At 40.0% G+C, this 25702-nt stretch overlaps 1 protein-coding gene across 11 annotated transcripts; it reads right to left on the bottom strand.

Annotated features, from left to right (window-relative positions):
- Positions 1 to 474: 474 nt before the first annotated feature.
- Positions 475 to 25427, bottom strand: LOC108135108 (phospholipid-transporting ATPase ID). Of its 11 annotated transcripts, none has more exons than XM_017255690.2 (20): positions 25051 to 25427; positions 16489 to 16777; positions 9079 to 9137; positions 8749 to 8961; positions 8125 to 8661; positions 7842 to 8063; positions 7538 to 7786; positions 6538 to 7257; positions 5517 to 5807; positions 5230 to 5403; positions 4894 to 5170; positions 4677 to 4829; positions 4402 to 4588; positions 3478 to 3624; positions 3274 to 3425; positions 2992 to 3215; positions 2605 to 2934; positions 2278 to 2526; positions 2103 to 2219; positions 475 to 2032 (listed from the first exon to the last, which is right to left on the bottom strand). In XM_017255690.2, exons 2-20 carry the CDS (start codon positions 16520 to 16522, stop codon positions 1688 to 1690), a joined length of 4680 nt encoding a protein of 1559 aa, XP_017111179.1. In that variant the 5' UTR covers positions 16523 to 16777; positions 25051 to 25427; the 3' UTR covers positions 475 to 1687. The 11 variants fall into 11 exon arrangements, with proteins under 11 accessions (XP_017111179.1, XP_017111180.1, XP_017111182.1 ...); XM_017255691.2 differs by having other exon boundaries at positions 4444 to 4588; XM_017255693.2 differs by having other exon boundaries at positions 6793 to 7257.
- Positions 25428 to 25702: the final 275 nt, after the last annotated feature.

The following is a 25702-nucleotide window of genomic DNA, read 5'->3' as shown; positions in this document are numbered from 1 at the left end:
AGTGTGGTCAAGAAAAGGGAAAGCAATTTAATGCTAACAGATTTAATTACAAAGTTCCGGCCAAGTCGTGTGTTAAATTTGACCAAAAAGTTCATAAAAATGCATAATCTTAATGTCCAGCTAATGAGGCGTAAACAAGTCACGGGTTTGGGTTGGGCGTGCTTTCAACTTTTCTTTTAATAAATTAAATGTAATTTGTAACGCAAATTGAGCTCAATCTGAAAAGTAGCAGATATTCAAAAGCGATGATGTGAAGCTAAGCTGGTTACAAAAAAATGGAGGATTTAATTAAGGTTAATTATTAAATCTGAAAAAAACAACCACTGTTTAACTTTTGTATAACAAACCTAAAAATGTTGTTGGTCAAAACTTATTTAAATTCCATACCAGGTATAATGCCTTTTGAAAATATTTCGCGTTTATTTAATCATTTAAAAATGTACTTAAAGCAAATTTAAGTTTCCTTGGCTAAAATTGTAGGTAAAAATAAAATGATTTCTCTTTATTTGGTTTTATAATGTTCTTTCACTTATCGACTTGTATAGCAACAATTTGCACATTAAAGTTAAGTTAAGTTCTATCCCAACAATTTGCAAAAGCATGATTTTTGTCATGCCAAAATATGAATCCCAACCATTTTCTTATTTATACTTAAAAGTATTTCCATTTTTATTTATAAAAAGCCATGTTAAATTAGTTTTCTTAAGTCGCCGCACGCTTACGTTAAATCACTTTAGACCTTTGTTACTGTTCAAACCCACAACCCTCTTATTCGAATGCCCATTACTAACAACCAAAAAATGGGGGTCCTAACTAGAAAACCCGATACTGCAAAATGAATTAACACTAGGGACTCGCTAAGGCATATGCAGGCTTTATATCTACAACTCTAATTAGGAACACAGACGTGTAAACTTTTCTACGTGTTGTTGTGTGTCTTTATCGGGCGAGTATATAGAATAGCTATGGACTTTGAGACGAGAATTCGTTCAGCTAAAGGTAGATAAGCTACTCTGATCGGTGGTTGTCACCGCAGTTATATTGGCTAAGCACACAGCACATCATTAAGCAATTAAGTACACTTTCAGTTTCCCGAAGACCTTTTAAATCTAATTCTTCCTATGCTAAATCTTAAAAACCAAGCACACACTCAATCATTCAGGGGGCTCACTCTCTTAAATGCAATCAACGATGATATAAATACGTGAAAGAAGAGATTGTTGTGCTTTCTTGGGTATTTTTAAAGAAGGGGTATATATTAATGGATTGTCACAGGAAAAGTAAGGACGTTATGGACAAGATTAGGTAAAAATACTTTTTGGTTCACTAAATTCCGATTGGAAGGGTACTCTATCTAAGCCCTTTTTAAATAATAATGGTCTTTCGATGTCTTTGGATGATGGCTTACTAATTACTGGTAAAAATACTTTCAGAATGAATGCCGATAAATTTCAATCTATAAACAAGTACTCTTTTGAAAAGGATAAAACGGGGATTATACAAACATACATTATAATACTAGTTTTTTTTTTGACTCACATTCACAAAGAACAAATTCAATCAGATCCTTACTAGATTCTACAACTCTTTTCTGACTAAAACTTATGGTTGCTGACTTAAATTCATTACAGTTTCTTTTGGTGTTTGTTACGGAACCCGCTACCGATCCAGCACCTGCGTCTGAAGCTTAGAGATTAATCGTATCCAGGTCCTGGCAGGGAGCCCTAGGACTCATGTCGTCCGTGCCGCCACTGCCACTGCCCCTGCCGCCCTCGCCCCCAGTGCCCCGCCCATCAGCCGTTATGTCCGCCATCGACGAGTGGTTCTGGTTCTGATTCCGTCTCAGATTTGTGTTGTTGTTGACCATATGCTGGCCCGACACGTTGTTGGTCTTCGCGGCCTGTCCATCGGCCGAGTTCAGGTTGTTGTGTAGCGTCTGCGTCTTCTTGGTGCCCAGGCCCAGCGGGAAGGCAAAGTCCTGCGGTAGTTTGTGCATGATCTTGCCGGAGGTGATCAGGCGGCCAAAGCCCTCCTGAAAAGGGTAAAGAGGAGTATGGGTTAATTATGTTCAAAGGGAGTCTTACCCTGAGAGGTTGGCTCACCTGATGGGCGAAGGCATATCCCGATCGCACGGAGCGACGTCCGCGGCGCGAAGAAGCCGTTCGTCTGACGTCACTGGAGGCTCTCGAATGGAACTTCTTCAAGGACTTTTGACGTATCTGCAAATAGGAAGGAAATCAAATACCGAAAATGTTTTATGGCTTAACCAACATGTACCTTGTCTGACAGACTTGGATGCACATCCAGCAAATAGTACTTATAGGCCAAGACAGGGGCCACCAGTGCCATCACTGTGATCAGCATGGTGACCCAGAAAGTCAAATCCTTCATTGCTTGCGTCAAAGAGCCCACATAAGGTCCACCAATAACATAGTTGTAGAAATAGTCCAGCACGAAGTACCAAATCAAACTACCCCAAATAGTCACATGATTGACAACCGTCCAGTAGGAGGTGTACAAAGATATCTAAAGGAAATTTAAAAATAATATAGTGTTAATATATTTTTTTCAATAAAATAAACATATTTAATTTTATTAACTGACCTGAGCCGTATTGTCCACTATGAGTATAGTGGCCACAACGGCGCCCAGCGTCATGTGATCGCTCACAATGTAGCCGTTCGCAGAGACGCCGTCCTTGTAAACGCCATAGGGAATCAGGAACAGGACCAACGAGGTAAAGGCGCCATGCAGCACACTGTAGATAAACTCGCGTATGTTGAACAGCTCGCTTTTCAGTCCCGGAGTGTAGAGGCGTGGAAACTCCACGCTGTTTTTGTCCGAGACATCCTGCTCAAAGACGCCCAACGCCAAAACTGGCAGGGATGTGTAAAACAGATTGTACACGGAAATGAACATTGGGTCGAACACCGTCTGCGATTGGGATGAGATTAGTACTTGGCACTGACAACCACCTGTGGACAAACTCACCTGAGCGCTGAAGCCGCAGAATAGCGAGTACCAGCAATGACACAGAGTAAATGCAAAGTTCTTGTAGAAAAAGTATCGCAGAAACTTGCACATGCGGTAGTAGGACCAGCGTCCATGGACCAGCAGTAATCGCTCCAGGTATCGAAACTGGGCGATGGAGTAGTCGCTGGACAGGACAGCCTGAAGGCCCTCCTGTCCGGAAATACCAACGCCTATGTGGGCAGCTTTAGGAAACCGATCTTTGCATATTACATTTTAATATATTTTATAGCATTGACTGACCTTTGATCATGGACACATCGTTGGCGCCATCTCCGATTGCCAGGGTGACGGCGTTTTTGGCACGCTTAATTAGCTCGACGACCAGCGCCTTCTGAAGTGGCGTTACCCGGCAACAGATAACCGCCTTGCAATTCGAGGCAATGTCTAGGAATCTGCAGGAAAACACCCGATTAATCCGCATATGATTGACACTCGAAAACTCACTTGGTCTCCAGCTCCGGCGAAAGACAGTGCACCAGAGAGTGACCGTTGACAACCAAGGCAAAGCCGGTGTTCTCATCCATCACAATGGAGGCACAGCCCCCATCGTCGCTCCTCTTCTCATCGCCGAACAAATCATTGCATTCAGCACTAATTAAAAATGTAAAACTTTTAATAAATACTATAGTTTGGTGCACGGTTTTAAACAATCAAAATGGAAATGTTATCAAGCAAAGTTTAGTGTAGAGAGTGGCACGGTTTAATGAGTTATATTTACAGAAAGATAGACAATAAACTACTTTGGATGAGTCAACAAAGAAGAATAGCTATTTGTTTAATGAAAAAGACTGGACAGTGACTGTTTGTTTTTGTGGTTCTGGAATTTGATTTCGTTGGCAATTAAGTTTTCAATTTCATTTTTGTACAAGGCATGAGGAACAGACAGAACGTAAACAAATGCTGGGTGTTTTTAATTTGTACGAAAATATTTTGTTAAAAAAATTAAGTAAATATAGTTTACTTGACGGGCGGAACAAGCACCAATAGAGGGTTACATCCTTTGGTGAGTAGTACTTTAACTTTCTTTTGCTAACATCCTATCTTTAACACGAAATAAATCAAGAGGATATACTAAAAGCGAAGTTTTATGTCCTCTAAGACAAACAAAAATTTAAGGAACAGAAAGTAAGGATACAGATTGAAGTTTTGTAAGATATTTAGGTTTAAAATAAGGAAGATAGTTCACTATAAATTATAGAGCGTTTTAGATACAACGAAAAGTACATAGAAAAGTTATATTTCGTTATAAGAAAAATATTCTAGCTCTGCTACTCAGGTTAAGTTTCACTTCAGCTAGAAATACGCTTGGAGAATCGTTTAATTTTTAAAGCTAAGCTATTGAGGTTATTGTTAAGGATTGCCCTCTACCTGTCTGGTCCGCCCTTATTATCCTTAATTTTGTCATCCCACCTAAAGGTAACCACCGAAATGGCAGGCGGTGGAGGCGGCGTGGGTGGTAGGTTTGTCTCCTGCATGAAGTCCGAGGTATGTGTCATGGTCACGCTCACCGGATCCATATTACTGTCGCTGTTGAATTGGTCAAATCCATCGATGCCTGAATGAATTAAATTTAAATTATTATTATGACCCACTCATTCATCACATTCCTATTTCACAATATTCTGCTTTAGTTAATTACTTACCTCCTGGTCTAAATCGATTGTATATTTTGATGGACTCTTTGAATTGCCTTAGCTGTTTCTCCACCTCCTCCACGGAATTGCCGTCAACGATAAAGACATCCGCCAGGTCATCAGTGAGCAGTTGACAGGAGTAGCCGATGTTGATGGCAGTTTCTGACGAATGATTAACTCAAGCATTTTAATTACATTAATAGCATAAATTTAAATCTGAGCTCACCCTGCTTGTCACCAGTGAGAACCCAGATCTTGATGCCTGCACTCTGCAGATTAGCAATGGATTTTGGCACGCCGTCCTGCAGTTTGTCCTCGATGGCCGTTACCCCAACCAGCTGCATGTCGCTCTCGATTTCTTCGTAGATTTCATTTAACTTCTGCTCCCGCGAATCCATCGAAAGGGCAGCTTCCTGTTGCCTTAGCCTCCAGTCGTTGTAGTACTGCTGGGTCAGACGCCGCTCAGCCAGAGCCAAAGTACGAAGCCCCTCGCTAGCAAATTTCTGTTGTATAAATATTTAATTAGTTTTATAAGGAACCGTCAATCTTCAAGGCAACGCACATTGAGGTGATCCTGGGTACGTGCTTTCAAATCTTCCTGTCCGCCGTGCAGGCGATCGTATATCACATTGTCCGCTCCTTTGCAGTAGAGCACCACTGAGTCTCCGCGCCGGAGAATCACAGACATCCGTTTGCGGATGTTGTTAAAGTCGAGGATATTAAGGAGCTCGTATTCCTGCAAGGGTTGAATAAATAGTAATTCCTATCTCTCTATAATATTCCCAACTCTTATTTCCTATTTCAAGCAATTGTTTAAGGGGCGGTTCATAAAAAATCAGCTTTTCTCACCTCCATCTTCCCCATCACCTCGATGGTAATACTATTCGGTGTTCGTGTGCGAAAGACAAAGCCAAAATTGCGAGCGGCCGAGACGAGGGCGGCTTCATCGGGACTCTGGGCCTGGTACTCAAGCTTTCCGTTTACCGTTTCGGCCATGACCGTGTGGCAGAGGGCCAGGAGGCGGAAAAAGACGTGGGAGTGCTCCTCATCCGAGCGGACGGCGTCCAGCAACGTGCGATCGTACCACCGGAACTCGCTCTCGTGATGCGGATTGGCCGAAAAGTCCACACTTTGCAGTGCCTGCGAAGGAGAGTTGTCTTAAAAAGTTGAACTACAGTTGCAGCTTAGAAACAGGTGGTTTATCTGTAGGTTACTGTACGTTAAGCTCGGCTGTATACGATATTAAGCGTTAGCGTTATTTCCTTATTCAAGTTAGTTCCAAATTGTAAATCGCTTATTATTATGGTGTAACATGGGTACTCTTAATGATTCCAAACCATAGGTCTTACTTTTCCCTTAGAATTAAATCATATTAAAAATACGAAAATAATGTGTTGTGAAAATAAATGTTCGTAATAAATTATATTGATTTTGAAATGTTGATGCTTAAATATTTATCTGCACTACAAAAATTGTCATATTTACATATTGTTTTTTTTTTTAAATGGTTAAAAACAAAAACAAGCAAAGGAATTAAACAGACGATTTTCTTAAAATTCTAATAATTCAGCGAAAATGACCTTATGATGTGTATTATTGTTATTTAAAAATAATGTTCAATAATTGCGTTAAAGCCAGTGTATTTAGTGATACAGAAAACAGAAGTTCTATTTTAATTAATGACCGGATCGTAAATATTCTTGACATGGTACAATAAAGGGGTGGGGTGAGGCAAGTTATCTTACATGGAATACCGCCTAATGGTTGGGTGAAAGCAGCAAGCACACACATTGAATACATATATTTAACACACAGCTCTACACTAAACGATAATGTTATGTGTGAATTGAAGGACATGCAGCATGCATACGTGCACTCTCTGAGGCGACGAACTCCAATTGGTGGCGAATGCTTTGTGGTGGTGCTTTGTGGTGCTCGAGTGGCTTAGGTGCAGTGTGGATTCTGGCTCCCCTTCATGGTGGTGCTCGAGTTGGCAGAAGGGAACGCCCAGCGTGACTGTTGATGGGGATTTCTTGAACCGGATCTTGACAAGTCGCTTGCGGTGGTGCTTTGAATGGTGCATGTTGTGTGGTTCTGTCGGTTCAGTGTCATGCAAAATCTTTACTTTGTCGCAGCTGCTTGTGCGGGATAATTGTCGCTGCATATATCCAGCTCCGCTCCTCTTAAAACCGCCGCTGCTCCTCCGTGCCTCCATGCTGATGGGTGGGGTCAGACCTCCTACACCACCCAGCCGAGTGGACAAGCCGCCCGAGTGCTGGTCCTCATCTTGGCTCCTACTGGGCGCCGAGTAGCGCACCTGCTTAAGTCCCGGTCGCCTTTCACTGGCGTTTGAGTGCTCGATGTCCGATCTTGTGGATATGGGGCTACTGGCCACTTGCGCCTCACCCGAGGAAGTGACCACCAGGGCGCTCTTCTTGGCGTGCACCTCGGCCTTGTGCACTAGGATGATGGGAGGTGGTGCTGCAGGTGGTGCTGCAGGTGGTGCTGCCGCAGCTCCACCTGCGGGGCTGGGGCTGGGGCTGGGGCTGGGTCTGTTGTTGGTGTTGCTATTTTGGAAAATTGTTTGCTGCTATAACGAGTAATGTGAGTTGTTGTTTTTTGTTTTTTTTTTTTTTTTTTTTTTCTTTTGCACATTGCCAGACGCACAATTGAACAAAGACACACACAGTGGGGTCGGGGGATAGATCAAAGTTAAAGTTTGACTTGGACACCCAGAGACTGAAGCTGGAATTTCTTTGGGCAGACAGTGCAAGAAACGGACACCGACACACACAAGACAACATACCCTCAACCAAGTTAGAGGTTAAATCGGCTTAGAAGTCCCAAAACCCCTTGAACCAGACACTCACCTCGGTGATCTCGATGAGCTCGCCGGTCCGCAGGTCAATCACATCGCCATAGCTGCGTCCGTTGATGCTGCACTTGTTGAACGTCATTATGTTCTGGGTGAGGGTGCCCGTCTTGTCCGAGAAGATGTACTGGATCTGGCCCAGTTCCTCGTTGAGCGTAGTGGTGCGGGCTTTGGCATAGGTTTTGGTTGGCGCGTAGTACATCTCCTCATCCCAGTTGATGAGGAACGACTGTGCGAAGCGTATTACCTGTCAAGTCAAATCATATTAGCACATTGATATTTAAGTGGCATTGTGTACTTACCTCTACTGAAACGTAGAGTGAGATTGGCACAACTGTGTTTAAGACTATGGCATACGAGAAGAAAACCAGCAATCCAATGACGGTGGCCCCCGTGGGTATGTAATCCTTGGGTATGATGTGCTCCCAGGGCAGGTACAACTGAAAATGCTGGCCAATAAAACCCTCCCAGATGGCACAGCCGATCGCAAAAAGGGCACATATCGAAACCAGAAAGAGGACGATCTAAAATTACAGGGACTAGTAATTATCAGTTATTAGCGTAGGATATGTGTAATGACCCTACCCCAATGATAATAAAGTTGAGCAGGCGATCAACGCCAGTGCTCTTGAACTGCGTCTTTCCGGAATTCTGCATCAACTTGGTGTCCACTCCGGCGAAGACGACCACGCCATAGCACCACTGCGTGTTCCGGAGCACACAACCTCTCAGCAGGATCTTCTCGTTGTCCAGGGCGAACCTCTGACCCCGCCAGATCAAGGTGCCATCGAACTTATTCAGCAGGTTGTTGGGTCTCTCGCAGATGATCTCGCCGTTGAAGTTCCACAGCGAATCGTGGCGATCCCCCAGCTCGATGGTCTCCGTCAGGCACTGTTTCGCCTTGAGATTCGTTTCCCCGTCCAGTTCGGCGGTCTCGATGAAGCAGAGCCCATTCGGCTCGGACGTGGACAGCAGCAGGGTGTCGGCGGCCACGAACTGATTGTTGTCCAGCCGGATGACGTCGCCCACTTGCACCTCCGACCACTTGGCCTCCACCAACTTGCCATTGCGCAGCGTTTTCGACTTGCGATTGTTCACCTGCGAGTCGGACAAATGACGTTGCTGAAAGAAAACCACATTTTGTTTTGTATAAACAGTTTAATAGTTGAACTTCCCCAGCTCAAAATTGCTTGGTTTTTGTTCACTTACGATATCATCGTAGGCATCCTTCACGGCAGTTAGAGTGAGTACTCCTATCAGGGGAATAGCTGTGGTTACGGGGGTGAGCGAGGAGATCGCTGGTATCAGCTGAAGGACCAACAGACAGAGGAAATAGAAGTTGGCCAACCGCTGGAATTGCTCCAACAGATTGAAAGGCAGGAACGTGAACAGTGAATACTTGGAGGTTTTGATGTAATTGTTCTAAAGAGATGAGATAAGGTATGTTTTCAATAAACTTGCGGTAGACTATAAGATTCCACTTTCAAAGATTTTTCACTTAAATTATTCTTTGGGAATGGAATAAGATTTAATTCTTACGTGATATTTGAATTGGGCATTAAACTCTTTGTCGTTGGCGCGGATTCTACGTTCGTTTTCTGGAAAAAAAAAACAAATAACGTTTTAGCAATGCCAATAAACAAAAATCCTAAAACGAGCGTTTAAAGCAGATATTCTTTTCTGTTGCAAAAACAAATATTTAAAGCTGTTAATAAAATTTTTTTATATGAACTAAACCACTATTGTATTAGAAATAAACTAAGATATTTAAATACATTTTTTAGTCTTAAGGGTATTTAATTCTAATATACAAGTTTCTCCAATTTCTTCCCCATTACCCGAAAAATAGTAAGAACTGCGGCGCCGTCTTATCTGTGACAGACGTCTTAAACTGGGCATCGACTTGGTCTCCGAAGCCACCGATGGATCCCTTTGCTTGTACTGCTCCTGGTCATCGGATCTGTTTGTTGATGGGTTCGCTGCACCCGGAGCCAGGCTGTAGAAGCTGTCCCCCAACATCAGGGGCGTGGCGATGGTTTGCGTGGAGCTGCCAATGTTCATGCCCTCCGGTTGAGCGAGACACGCCCTCCGGCTGCCCTCCTTGTCGGAGTTCCTTCTGCCCTGCTCTTGGGTCTCCACATCTTCTTCGCAATGAAGACGTTGCCTTCGACTTTTTGAGCTCCTGGCGAACTGAAACCATCGCGTTCTCCTGCTGGCTGCTGGGCACGACGTTCCGGCAGCTGTTGTCCCAGATTCATTTCCATTTTCAGCTCCCAGGTTCCTATCATTTTCCTCCTGAAGCTCCGTTTCCGCAGCTTGGCCGCCCAGAACGGCCAGTTCCAGGGTGTCAGGACGCTGTCGCAGCCGCCGGGCAGCCTCGCTGCATTTCCTGCCCCCGATCATGACCAGCTCAGACTATTGGCGGCTCTATCTCGATATAGGGGCTCCTCATTACTCTTCATTCTATGAGTGAAAGCGAATGTTTAACGTGTTGCCAACTACCGGGAGATTAAAATGCAATTGAAAACCCATCGGCACCGAAAAAACTTCCCTGGGGGGCTGGCTTTATGAAACTGTACCATCCATCACTTTGGTGGACTGCTCCCCTCCCCTTTGCTCAGAGCCCCAGACAGCTGGAAACGATTCCCATTATACTGCGAGTGTTTGCACGCATATGTCTGAGCAATAAATAAGTAAACAAATTTCTGCTTTGATTTTGGGTACCCATGGGAATTTTTTTTCAACGGGTATACTTAATCTTATCGAACTTTATTACAAACAGTCGACTTTGTGCACAAGAAGTCGACTTAAATGCATCACAAATGTAATGTTATCCTACATTTATTGATATTGGTAATAAGCGAACATTCAAAATTTGAAATTAAATTGAAATACGTGTGGTCTACTTTACACACTTTGTTCACCAAACACAATCATATCTATATCCTTTTACCATAGAAGTAACGGGTATAAATATAAATATCATGTTGATATCAACATCACATTAAATTGATTTAAGTGTTTGATTGCTGAATGTTTAAATTGCTTCAAACTAGCGAGTTAGCACAGCAGGCCTTTTCTGTTCCACACAAGGCAATTATTGTTCTATCGTTTGGGAGAAATACAATTATACATTTTTGTAACAATTATTTATGGTATGAGATGCAAAACTAACAAGAAAGAAAGCAAACTTCGGCAAGCCGAAGTTCATATACCCTTGCAGCTATTGCAAGAATTAAACATTTTTGAAAACATTAAAATTATGATTTACTTTCGTATATGTTTAAAAACATTGAAGCTATGATGATTTGCAGCTCAATTATTTGATAGTTATTTTATATATTTTTATTATTTCTAAGGGAGCTATATGATATAGAGTCCGATTTTGATAAAATTTAAACCATAATTCTGAAATATTTAACCATTGCTATATGTCGAAGAACTAAACAAAAAATTAAAAAACAGAAAAGTTATAATTTTTTTCATTTATTTTTCCGATTGTTCCTATGAGAGCTATATGATATAGTCGTCCGACTTTGATGAAATTTAAACCGTAAATCGGAAATATTTAACCATTACTAAATGTCGAAGAACAAAACAAAAAAATAAAAAACAGAAAAGTTATAATTTTTTTTCATTTATTTTTCCGATTGTTCCTATGGGAGCTATATGCTATAGTCGTCCAATTTTGATGAAATTTAAACCGTAAATCGGAAATATTTAACCATTACTAAATGTCGAAGAACTAAACAAAAAATTAAAAAACAGCAAAGTTATAATTTTTTTTCATTTATTTTTCCGGTTGTTCCTATGGGAGCTATATGCTATAGTCGTCCGATCCGGCTCGTTCCGACTTATATACTACCTGCAATAGAAAGACAACTTTTGGGAAAGTTTCATGCAGATATCTTTAAAACTGAGAGACTAGTTTGCATATAAACGGACGGACAGACGGACAGACGGACGGACAGACGGACAGACGGACATGGCTAGATCGACTCGCCTAGTGATGCTGATCAAGAATATATATACTTTATAGGGTCGGAGATGTCTCCTTCACTGCGTTGCAAACTTCTGACTGAAATTATAATACCCTCTGCAAGGGTATAAAAATTACCGAATACGATTTTATGAAAACAGACTATTGATTTGGCATTGCTTTTCGGTTGTTAAAAGTATACTGATTATACACATACACATTATGTTTATTTCAACATTTTGCAAAATTTGGTCTAACAAAAATCTTTCAACATAGAAAATGTTTCTAAATTAGATTATTTTAAGAAATTTCCCTCTATAAATATATTTATAGTTGTAGCACGGCATTTATCAGATAATTTGAAATTATTTTATTTGATTTTTATTTGTACCCTTCATCAAGCGAGACCTGTAGTATCAATGCTATACTTTTTCACCTCATTGTGTAGGAATTTTCTCGGAATTTTCTCGGAATTTTCTGGGCCCATTATGGATGAGCGCTGAACTACAAAAATACTACTCGGTGTTTACTTTATGCCCGATTTAGTAAATCTGCAGAAAACAGGGAGCTGGGTGAGTATGTGGACTTTCAACATTCAACAGGTGTTCTTTGTTTAGGCAACAATGAATAGAAGGAGGCTGCAGCACAGTAAAGCACTCTCTTTTCAACTCTCTTTCCTTCCATAAATGTGGGTGGGAGTCAATGTCAAAACTGTTGTCAAGGCCACGGCCGACACAGACGAACAAGGATATGAAGGGCATAAAGGTGAAGGAAAGCGGAATTGAATCTGAGACGAAAAGTTGAGCCCAAAGTTTTTGTCTCTTTGGAAAGGATTATAAAGGGAATCGGTAAAAGTTTTGCCCCACATCCGTTCGATTTCGATTCACGCTGCTCCGCAAACAAGCGGTTTTATTTTGCTTCAAGGACTTGTGCCGTCACAGCTGATTGGAGCGCTCATTCTCTTTCATGTGCCTCTCACGAGTTAGCTCTCTTGCCTACACATAAAAAAAAAACCCTATATCAAGTCGTCAGTTTGCAAGAGGAAAAGAAAATTCGCGGAACAAAGTCATCTTTATATATCATAGGTATAATAAAGTACAAAATTTATTTAACCAGTTTAGTGGATTTCTTTTAAAACAATTTAAACAATTTCATATGGAATTGAAATGTTTGAAATACCGCTTCTTTTTAACTAACCAATAAATTAAAAAGCTATTTTCTTTCAGTGCAGCAACAACAAAGCCGGCTAAGCTCTGACGCGCTCTCTCCCGCTCGCCCTCCTGTTGTCTTTTTCTCCTTGACAATATCCTGCTGCGAATATGAGTCATGCATGTGAATGTAAATATGCTCCTTGCTCTCAATTTGTATCGCTTTCTTGAGTTGTTTTTCCTGTTCGTTTTGCCTTCGGTCGCATGCGTCACCTTTAAGGGGCGGTTAAGAGGGTGGTGGAAACAAATTAACTACAAGAAAAGGCCAAAAGAATCGATGAAGGCTCAATAATTATGCTGAGAGCACGGAAAACAACAAAACAGGGGCGAGAAAGGGAACATGTTTTCAGTGCCAGGTGCCAAATGCATCATCATCTGCCTCTCCTTCCCTTTCTGCTTCTCTCCTCCTACCACCCAGCTTCGTACATTTTTAGCACATTTCTTGCACTTTTTTTGCACCGCTTGCGTTCGCTTTTGCCGTTTTTCACTTAGTTTTTCGATTTTCTCAGTTTTACGCAGAACTTTTCGTGGAAGTGCGGATCCACTTTCGTTCACTGCAATTGCAACTCGAGTTTTTCGCGGAGCGGGGATTTTAAATTGGCCCTAGGCAACGCGAAATGCGAAGCGGTCCGCAGCGCGATAAACAAAAACGGCTAACGCCAAAGCCAAATGGCCGACTGCCGCGCGAACTACAGCCAAAATGGGTGACTGCGACAGCGGCAGCAGCAGCGACGGCGGCAGCGGCTGAGAAGTGACGTACGCTGAGCGCGCGGTGAGCAAATTACACGCGGCAACAGCGACGTCGACTGCGCTGCCAAGGCAACCGTTAGCTTGGCAACCGATTCACACACACATTTAAACGGAAATGGTTGAAACGGCTCGAAGTAAAATACGAGCTTGGATCAAAAGAGAGCTATGGCAAAAGCTCCGAAATCCAAAGTTTACTATGCCACCTATATGAGTGGGCTGATCTGATCTACGGTTCAAAGGGTCAAAGCACAATAGGTGATAAATTCCATTTACAACTGCGATTTAAAGAACAACACAGAGTGAGCTCAAAGAAAACCTTAAAAAGCATTAACAAGCTGGCTTAAGCCGACATGATAAACGATGGTTTGGTTCAAGGTGCAAAAAATAAATACAAGAATCCACAGGAAAAAGACACAATCAATTGAAACCGATGGTGACTACATGTTACAACCGTATTTATGAAAGCATCTACAAGGTATGGAATATATATATATAATATATATAATATATATAATTTGAAGTCAGGACTAATAGTTTTGTACGATACTTTATTTATGTTTTTAACATTGAAACATTTTTGTATGTTTGTACTTGTGTGTATAGAACAACCCGAATATTAAGTCGGTCACTGTTTGGGCATTGCATTAAATTGATAGAGTATTTCCAAAGTCGCGGTGACCAAGAGTCGGTCAACAATTTCCCAAGTTCGTCAAGCATAAAAATGAGCAAATTTCGTAAGTCACCCCAAGAAGAAAAAGAGAAAGAGAACGAGCGGCAAACAAATTGGAGGTTCTCCCTCGTTCTCGCACGTGAATAAAGCAAACAAGAGAAAGCACGCTCTCTCTCTCTCTGTTCATTCAAATGAGCAGCAATGTCAATGTCAGACCTAAAAAAATGATTATTGGAGCATATGGGTTAATGAATGATTGCCGGGGCGGGAAACGGTAATCATACCCCATACATTGCATTACGTTTTCTTTTGCTTTCCAATAGATACGCAAACTCAATCAGCGAAGCAACAAACGCCAAAAGAACATGTGAAATAAAGTCCCATTGAATAAAGAAATACAACAAAATAGATTGTGCAAATTTATTTTGCGGTTTTTGTGGCCACAGATCAAATTGCATTCCGGTAATTCCTGTGAAGATTTCAACAGGTTGGCATATGGTAATTATTGAAATAGCTCTGTCATCAAAAGTTATTTCAAAATCCCTTAAATTTTATTTTGGTTTTAAAAACTCGAGATTTCTTGATTTACGAGAAATTTGCTTCAAAAATGGAACGAAGTCCGTCAGGGAAGAATATCATTGGATATAGAAACGACCCCAATTTGATCTAAGTATAATTGGGATTTTCGCAAGAAGAGGATCTATATTTTAAATAATCACAGCATAAAAAGAATCTAGACAAAGAGTTGTATTTTTGTTTTTCTTTAAGCGAGCCTCCGGTCGGTTTTGCCCCACCAATCCCTATACATGCTAACTCTTTCAACGTAGCAAACTCTTGTACATTCTCACGAGTCGGCAATTACCCACCCTAGCCATCGCATTGAAATAATTCGCATTCATTCATTTCATTCATTGAGCGGCCAAAACAAGGCGCCTAATAAATCGAAGTGCCGCTCTGGCCAAGCTCAAGGCACTCACGCACTAGCACACACTCGAACTTGGTCACCCCCGCACCCACACACACACACCCAGGCCATTCGTTAACGGTGCCTTTTCGGAATAGTGTCAGGGCCAACATCGTGCAACGGACGGCTTTTTGTTAGAGTTTCTCGTTGACTTTCCCAGCAATTGGTTTAGTAACGCCAGAGAACTGGGTCACTATCTGCCAGAAATCAGTAACAACTGTTCAACTTTTTTTGCCACCCCAAAAAGCAAGATTTCCCAATCTGAAATGCCAGAGGCTTTGAGCAAAATCAATTTGTAGCGGGATTGTATTTATGTTGGGTATTGATTTTAGTGTTATTATTATTATCTTTTATTAATGGATATTTAATTGTTAGTCTTTGTTGAAGAGCCGTCCGTATGTATCATCAGTTTTTATATTGTGTGATTGTATTTGTAAATTTAATTGTATTTAAAGTTTCCGTTTCAATTTTTTATTCCAAAAGAAAAATAATTAAAATGAATAATTTATTTATTGGTGTTTTGTTTCTGCATGGTGGTTTTTAAGCAAAATCTCAGACTCTTAAATCTATTAACTTCTATTATTCAATCTTCTTGTATGGATAAAATATTTTTGTAGTAAGAGCAGTTTAATCCCGTGAAATTTAGCGATTTCGCTCACTTTATCTAAGAACACATGAGCCATAAAATACATTTTTCTTTAATAAGTTCGCCGTGACGATTTGTGTTTGGTTTTGAGTTCTAATCGTTGCTCGCAGTTTATATCGTCTGAGTACGGCATTTGAAAGGGGGAGAAAACCAAATAATTTTTAATTACTTATTTTTATTCATCTTTCGTTTAAAACTAATTATTATTTAGGGTCAAAGTTTGTCACATTTTAACAATACCTTTTTTATTGCTCAAAGCTAGAGAGTAAAGTTTAAGAAAATGCTACCTCCACTACGCCTGTTCGGCTAAGATAAAAAATTATTATTCATTTTCTTCACTTTTCTCAATATTTGCAAGGGCACAAGTGGTATCACTGTGCGGGTCAGTTTGTAAATTTGTACCTTGAGTGAAAACGAAACATCACATAACAAGGCTTGCTTCTTAAAAAAAATTCTTGCCAGGTAAACCCACTCTCCCCTGCTCTTAACTTATCTAATTCCACGCAATGTGCTGGCCTATTGCTAGCCGCCACTTTACAATAACCGCAAGTCGTTCTGTATATTACATTCAATAAACCAATAAATGTTCTTATGAGGTAGTTATTAGCTTGCTAACAACATACAAAAAGATTATTATTTTGCCTATTTCTATATTAACTTGATCTGCTTCGCAACTCTTCACAGAAAGTGTCCACTTGCACTTCAGACATCCACTTTCAAACGTGCACTCACCTTTGGCCAATTGTGGTTGGGTTTTTGTGCCCATTATGAGGGAGTCACTCGGGATTGTGAGTCCTTAGCAGGTTTCTATCTGATCTGATGGGGCCAGTAGGAATCAAGCGGCTGGCGGCATCCGGGGCTGCTCGACTCCGGTTCCGACTGCGGTTCCGGCTCCGACTGAGAATGGGACTGCGACCGGTTGGCCGGTGGCTCGGTTGTCGTCGTTGCTGAGCGGACTGATCGGACCGAGCGGACGCCAACCTCCTCCATATGGCGGCCTTGTCGAGCCGCCGATGGCTGCCTGGGAAAGAGAGGAGGGGAATGTGTGGACTCAGTAAGCATTCAAAAGACTCGTCATCGTGTAAAAGTTTTGCTTTTTCTAGATTTCTCTGTTGAATTTTTAATGGCGTTCATAAAGCTTTTTTAAATGTTGTCAGCTGGTGGCCCACAAAGTCGAGCCACTGGTCACTGGATGTGGGAAAGGATTGTCCCCAACCCAGCTGTAGGAAAAGTTCCCAAACAAACGAACTTGGGCTTGGTCTTGGTCTTGGTCTCGGTCTTGACTGGTCTACTTAAATTTTGATGCGTTCACATGCTAATTGTCACACGACTGAGTTGATTTACTGGGCTCGGGGGCTGATGTGTCCATTAGCAGCTGTCCCCGTGGTGTAACCGCCACAAAAGGCAAATACGCCCCCACAGGATGATGTCCTTGGCGGTTACAATTGCTTGCAAGGACTACCACAAGGCGTATACGTAATTTAGCCTGCATTAATTGCATATACATAGGTGGGGTTTCCTTAAATGCTTGCGTAATGTTTCTTAATTCATTTGCGACCGGATGCACAAAAACTAAGGCAAAGTAATGATCGAAAATTAATAAAAGCAATTACAGCACCGAGCAAACAAAAAAGAGCCAAAATAAATACAGAGAAACGATTTACCTAATGTGAGTCACTCTGGGGGCTCGTAAACAAAGCAGAAAATGAAGTACAAAAGGCAGATGAATAACGTTGCGAGTGCACAAGAACCCGGCAGAAAATCAAATAGAGTTGAGACTGATACGAATTGTGGATGTCCTCACTATATTCTCCTAATGATAAGATAAAATGCAAGCAAGTCTTGCACAAATATTTATAAAAAACCAAGGCCTAGATCTGTTCAATGAATTCAGCAGGTTCATTGCATACATAATTTGGAAAATTACAGCTTAAGGTTAAGATAGTATAAGCTCATACTCATCTGGATGTAACATTTCAAATGAAACTGCTGTAATGTTTTAAAAGTGTACTCTTTTTTTAAGCAATCAAATTTCGTATGAACAGTAAAGCTGGATTTCGCCAAAGTACCCTACTGCAGCAGTTAAACCGTATGCTAATTGCGTATAATACGAGTCCATTCATGAATAATAAACAAACGAGCGATTTGAGTGTCGATCGCAAGCCTCTATAGGTCACTCGATTGGTTGCCTTTGTTGATCGTTTGCTTTTCGAATGCCTTCCCCTTGCCTTTAAGCTCAAACGTAAGTGACTAAGTGGCAAAAAACCCAACGAAATTGTTTATATCTTTATGTCTGTATGTAACTTCAGTAATAGTACAGCTGGTGAGTCTGAAGCGCTAATTTATTTTGTAACGGAAGTTGAAATCACTATGAAACAAAAGCCCAAAAACAAACCCCATTTATCATCCATTGTTCCAGATTTGATTTTAGCTTTTGGCTAATCGAAAAAAAACGTCGCTTAAGCTTCAAACATTATGCGTTTATAATTGACGAACCATTTTACCTCCTCACGGTGCGATAATCTAAATGCTTCCCCAAACTCCAACAAAGAATCAAATACCGAAATAACCCAAAAGTACCAGAAATATTTAGACGACTTTGACCGAAGTCATTAAGGATGACCGATACATAAATTATGCATAATTATATTCATCTATAATATTTTCGATTATTTTCCGTGTTTCTCTTTTCATGGGTTACATATAACTGTTCGTTATCTATTTATGGGTCATTATTTGTATCCTTGAAAAAATTGGATGGTCACCCCCCAAAAATTTCAATTAAATGAACCTTGAGCTACTAAATAGTCAATAGATAAATGGTACACGTTTGGACCTTAGTAATGAAACATCGCAAGGGTTTGATTATGTGTTGGTTGAATAAAAATAACATAATTTAATTATATTTAAAATTGGTTCAAAAAAGCTTCCCAAAAAAAAATTATAATTTTTAACATTTAAAGTATTAAGTTCTTTAAGCACAAACAAATCAAAAATAAAATACATATCTGTATGTCACAATCTTTTCTAATGATATATCACTTAAGAATTTCACACTTGTCAGTTTTACGAGCTAATAGTTTATTATCTTACTATTAATACCAAATCCATCACCCGGGAATAATTAAGAAGACAGCTCAAGCCAGATAAGCTTATTTCATTTAAACACATCAGATATGGAAATATAAACAAATACAATCACAATATTTCTCGAATATAATGCTTTTCATTGACCGACGCGTCGGCAAAAAACCAGATACAAATTCGCTCGAGATACTTTCCCAGCCACTCTAGCAGCTGCAAATAAAAGGCAATCAATGCAATTGAATGTTGGAGCATCAATTTCAATTGATTTGGCGCAATTAGAGCACCAGCAGTGAGAACTGCGAAGAAAGGGTTTGGGAGGGGGCTGGGCGAAACACCCACGTGCAAATGGAATAGAGACTGGGTCAGATTCATGGGCTGCGAGGGGGGAAACCGGGTTGTGTACGGCCAGTGGCGCTTAGCACCGCCTGAGTTCCACCATAAAAGCCGTATAAATTATTTAGCCTGCGTTCATAGTCTCTAAATGACGAGACCGCTCAGGAAGCGAGCGTTTCAGAATGGAAATGTGCAACCAAGGTCAATGCTTCACACATGACCAGCTTTTCCCTCCCCCAAAGCCAAACTCTTTATAAGTTCCTTGAAAAACCCATAGCGGCTTGTACACGCCTTGTGCAAAATAAAAATGTTCTGCAGAATGGAATTCTTAAGTTGCGTGGAAATTTCACAAAGGCTGAGCGGCTGAAAAAGTACTCACGTAATCGGACACAGGAGCAATTAAGTAAGAGTATTAGCAAAACTTTCTTGTGTAGGAAATCTAGGGGTAATAAATATTAGCTTGGAATAGCTTAGATCGCAAGTACGGTAATCTGTTGGTATTGAAGTGCAATTTTTGTAGTTTTATTGACAATAAACACATTAAAATAAAAGAAGTAGTCAATTAAAAAACTTCAATAAGAAATACTCAATTTTTGAAAAACAAGAAAACTTTAACCAAAGCGTAATATTTCCAAACGTTCATTTAACTTTGTGTAGGGAGCCATTCTGAAATGTTGCTCATGATTTAAGTGTAGGTATTTTATCTAAACTAAATAACAGATCTCACCTACATATCTAATTAAACAGCTAGGGTAAGAAAAAGTCACATTTTTAAAGTGTCATTGTGTTTAGAACAATAGAATAAATTACTATTAACCTAATTACGAAAAATAAATATTTTTTTACTTTAAGCAACAGTGTTGTATTGAGACTTGTATTGATATATATCACTCTGACAGCTCTAGAAATCCATTAACTGAATATAGGTGTCAGACATCTTAGGTTAAGCCATAATCCTTTCTAGTACATTCCCACAACCTTAGATTGGCAATCAATAATTTAGCCGTCGTGGCCAAGAAAGGACCCATCGCAGATAATTACCATGCAGTGCCCACTAATCCCGAGACTCGTGGGAGTGCGTGCTCCGTGTGCTGCATTAAAAATGTATATGGTAGTGAAAACCCCGGTCTTGGTGACACATGGCCCACAATTGGAAGTCTCCTTCAGGTGCGGGAAGTCAGCAGGTTTCCGTCTCTCATCGAAGTCCCCCTTGAAATCATCCCTAGACTTGTTGAACCTAACGCCGCAATGAGACATTCCATGTGGAAACATCTGTCCGTCGAATTCTCAATTCCATTGTGCGACGGATCAGGCGGTTTGTCTTTGGGCCCAGTTGTCACTTTGGTAGTTCGACGAGCGGGGAATTTGGGTTACCCCAGGTGGGTTGTGCGTGTGCTGACAATTGCGTGCTGGGAACACCTCAAACCTATCGTTCCTACAACTCGCACGATTCCCATCGCTAGATAGCAACATCATGTATCCAATTCGAGCGGGGAATGGGGATGGGGGCCTCTATAACAAACGCTTAAAGCCAAATTGACGCTAGGAATGCAAAATTAAATGCGGGCTGGGGTTGCCGTTTGTGAGATAGTTAGTGTGCCATATTGGAATGCCCAAAGAAGAGAGCCAATAGAGACATTAAAATGGCTCGCAGTTGCTATTGGACTCTGGCAAACTCTGCTCAGAAAGGAAATGAAAAGATAATTACCTATATTTTAATTATAGTTAAAATCTTTTTCGAGGGTAACAACTAAATATAAAATTAAAAAGTAATTTTTTAAGCTCCCTCATCAAGAATATATCTGACCTTAAAAATATGTACATATCTATGATGAGTCGCTACTCATTGAGAAATTTTATAAATTGGAAGTCAGCAAGTAAGATTTTCGTTCTAAGTAAGTCATTACTAATCTATTAAGTGTGGTAAAACACTGAAGCAAAGCAAGTTGCAGTCTTAAAAAAGGACGACTCTTGTTACTAGATATATCCTTATTAAAAAAGATAAATCTCTTGTATCTGATATGTGTTTATCGCATCTTTCACAGTTTAGTGTAATTAGAACTCAAAACAATACATTAGCCAGGACCGACAATGGTGATTATAAACGTGTCAGGATAAATCCACTACCTACAAGCTGACCGAATTCATTGGGGACCTTGTCCAGTTAATTTGTGGCGATGTTAATGGGACGTCGTACCCCATTGGCGTATTGGCGTACTACCTATATTATTCTATGGTTGTTTTCTATCTCTTTCTCTCTAGCTTCCCATCTCACTCTTGCCCTTCCCTTTTGTCCGCTTGTCTATCACTGTTTGGCCTTTCGGGGGATCTATATGAAATGCAGTTGGAGTTAAGGTAAATCAATTCAGTGCCCAACTATTCCCCCAGAGTGTTTTCCCCATACCCTGATATATATATTTATTTTGTGTACACACCGGAATATGGCAACTATAATTTGGTGGGACATATGGCCGCAGCGCTGTAAAAATAGTGGCATGCAATTTTTTCGTTCATAATTTGGTGAGTGGAAATTTCCAGAAAAGATTTAAATTTTTTTTCACAAGCGGTTGGTCATCGACACTCGTTCACTTTCCCTGATTTTTAAAGCGCAACCCTTTTTTTCGATTTCCATTGCGAGGTACTTTGAAAGTAAATGGGTGTATTATTTAGCTTAAGCTTATGCCACTCTATCCCCTTTAAAAATGTTTCATATTTATGATACTTAAATGCCGAGCAAGGAATTTTATAACACAATGATATACGAATATATATCTTTATATTTTATATTTTATATATTTTAAATTGTTTTATTTTCAAGAACCTATAATCTAAATAAAATTTGTAATAAATAATATGTATTTTTTTGCTTTTTTCATTTCTGCCAAATATTTCGTTTTGTTTTACTTTGTCTCAAGTTACCCGGTAAACCTGGGTCGGGAAAGTTGACTAAACCGATTATTTCGCTTTTATCTGGCCACGAGATTGCACCCACCTCCCCTCCAATCCGCTTTCTCTTTTACCACTTTCACCTGCCCTTCGTCCACGTCCTTTGCGTGTTCGCCTATTGCCTTTGACAATGACCGTCGTGGTGGACGTCGTTGTTGGTGGACCCTGGCAATGCGGATGGTTGGCGTGTGGCGTACACTTAAAGCTGGCCGACTGTCCGAACGACCATTGTCCGGTATACATTGCCCCCGAGGGGGGTTCCGTGGGGTGTTCCGTGGGGCCACAAATAAGTGCGACCCTGCCCCGGCTTGACCGTGGCTGTACACATTTAGAGATAGTGTGGACGGGGCTCCTTGACAGAGCTCTCTTAAAAATTGAGTTGTAGTGCCGAGTGTGTCAATCAAAAGTGCCACAAGTGTCTCCAATGTGTATCGATATCGGTTAAGATAGCAAGTGGCAGAAATATTCCCAAGGTCGCAGGTGGTTGGGGAGCAGAACGGAAAATCACAAGACCAATGTTCTTGAGAAATCTTGTTGTAGACTAAATAGTTGTATTCTTTAACTTGTATAGCACTTCAACATTTAAATTTTTTTGAGTATTTAAAATAAATGTAATTTAAAAATTAAATGAAGTGTTGGAGTTTTGGTAACCTAATAGATACAATACAGGTTTTAATTTTACTTAAATACATTTACAAATAATAAATTTAAGAAATACAATCTCTTGTTTAAAAACTCTATTTTTACTACCTCTTTAAATTTAATATAGATTTACAAGGTTTTAGAATTCTTCTGATTTCTTTTAATATGACTACTGGTGTTTAGAAAACTTGGTAATAAAAGCGGTCAAAACAAACAAATTTGCATTCATTAAAATTGTAGCTTTGATTGTGTAATATGAACTTTAATTTTAAAGAAGTGGTTTTTTGGTATAGGCTAATTTTTTAACGTTTTGATGTTTAAAATCGATCTCCGCACTTTTCTTGCCTTGAAAATCTTTGTTCCCATTGAGTTGTACACTTATCTCCCCTGTGGGCAGAAGCAATTTGTATCTCTCAATGCCTTATCTTTGTCTCAGAAGTTGTGTGGACACTAAATAATTCTATCGTTCCAATGAGACAGAAAAGCATTACCAAAGAGAGACCTTAGGTAAAAACTAAGCAAAGCTTAAAATCATTACAATTGTATTAGACAATGTTCCTAACCCCAGTACCAGACAGCCACGATTACTTTTTGAGCAGAATTTCTTTAAGTATTTTAGGTTCTACTGAACTAGATGCTCTCTTTTATCTCTGATTTGTTTTTGCTTCGTTTATCTTACCTTTAACTAACACAAACAAATTTTATGAAGTTGCCACAGAATTGCTTCGCTCATAATATCTACAGTTTTGCAACAAGCATATTCTTTAGTAATTATTATTAGGAGTCAAGAGGGTTAACTGCCGGCAAAAGAATAAAAAAATAAAAACAAAAACAATTAAAAATACCGCCAAGAAACGAAGAAAAAGTAAGCGGAACGGGAAATGCTTGAAATTAGTTTTGGCCTCGCTTTTGGTGATTTCTTCTGAACAAACTTTTTATTCTGAAATGACATCACTACGTGGCCGCCGCCGCTAAAAAGATCAAGAAGAAACTGAATGGAGACACGTGTCTGCCTTGCCCTAAACTTCAATTGCTTCTTCTACAACTATAACTTTACTCTTTTATTGTTTTTATTTATCCAAGCCCAAAACAAAATGAAACCTAACTAAAACAGAAATAAAAGAGTGGTAAAAAATGGGAATCCCCGATCTAGAAATTAATTTTGAATGACTCTCAATGCGGTGACGTCGCAATTCTTAATGTAAAAAATGTTAGCTGTCCATTTGTAGTTTTGTCTGTGAGAACATTTATAAGTCTAAAAGGGGAATTTTAATTGCTAGCTTACGTGTTTCTTATATACATATATAATTGTATAACATCGTATTTAAGTTTTATATATGTATATTGGATAACTCAAATCACTGTACGCCTTCATAATAACTTCTATACATTGGCTTTTAAACCCTTATTAAATCATTTAAATAATATTCACTTATTCTACTCGTTTTTGACCCACATCTATGCTATATTTCAACCCTTTCAAGCCCTCAAAGGTCTTTTAACAGCTACCAAAGTCAGACGGCTGGCTAATGTCAATGACCAAGATCAACTGATAGTGTCATTCACAATAACCATGACTAGGCTGGAAAGACTGAACACCCACTAACGCTTGAACTTAAAAAGACCGCCCATAATCCCTTTTTCACCTGTCCGGATGATGCGGTGTCAGCTGGAGTGCTTAACATAGAAACGGAGATTGCAACAGATTAGCTCTATCCCCAACAGTACAGCCGAGTTTGCAATTTTCTGAGAAAAAACTGTGGCACATAGAAAGGAGAAGGCGACGGGGAAGGGAAAATATTGTGCATATTGCACCACCTGTTTATAAGTCACTCAAAATAATTGGAAGCACAAAACAGCACAAAACAGCACAAGCAACAGTGCTGGCTAGTTTTTTTTTATTTGGAAAATAATAGTATTTGCAGTGCTCTCATTATATTCCCTTCGATGATGAATTATTATGAAAACTATGAAGTTTAGAATTTTATATCACAGATTTGAATGGGTCTCACAAAGATCTAAAGTAAATTCAATGTTTGCAATCCACAAAAGTAGCTAGTTTCCAAAATAGATTTTTTTGTTCTGACAACTAAAAAAAAAACATCATTATTAATCAATAAAGAATTTTAAAAATCTTTAAAAGGGGAAAAGAAAAGAACTATGTTATAAAGTTGATTAAATCACAGTAGGATACCGAAATCGATATTACACATCTTTTAGTTTATTATTCGGAATTACAAGTTTTTGTCATTAAAATACTGGCAACACTGAGCAACTAAAACTCACCCGGCAGAAGCCCGATGGAAAAGGGGAGGTGGAAAGAAAAGCCGAGCTTGAGACTATAATGCCGACGTCGACTTCGAAGCTTTTAAATTTGCCGCTTTTGTTTGAAGTTTTCGGTGCTGTCGTTTTTGCTAATTCCGCAGCTGTTGCATGGGCATTGTTGTGATTTGAATTTTACTTAATTTTGTTGCACTTGAGATAACTTTCGCACTGCGACTTATAAATTTTTGACGGACCGAAAAATGTGAACCAAAGCGAGAACTAAACGAAACTTAGGAATTGGATCCGCTTGTTTTCCAAGAACGGTGATATTTCCGTCCGATTAAATAGGTTTTTTTTTGCCGAGCACACGACCGCACCGATAAAAACTTCGAGTTGAACTGAAGCGTCGAATTCTCGGCGGCGTAATACCAACTGAGCGCGGGAGAATGAGCTACAGAGCCCAGTAAGTTTACTCGCTTCTCTTTCGCTCGCTCGAGCCGCGAGCTTTACACTCTTCTTACCAACTGATAAGCGTTAACTGGTGTTGCCAACATGAGTTGCCAACTGTCGGGGTCTTGGGAAAAAGCTAAAGCTGGAAAAGCAAAAGCTATTCGAACTATGGGGGCAGGTAAACATTTAATTACTCGGAAGGCTTGTAAGCTTACAGGGGAAT

This window comes from Drosophila elegans, unplaced genomic scaffold, assembly GCF_018152505.1.
Source record: "Drosophila elegans isolate 14027-0461.03 unplaced genomic scaffold, ASM1815250v1 contig_476, whole genome shotgun sequence".
NCBI lineage: Eukaryota > Metazoa > Arthropoda > Insecta > Diptera > Drosophilidae > Drosophila > Drosophila elegans.
This window is presented reverse-complemented; position numbering and strand designations above follow the sequence as displayed.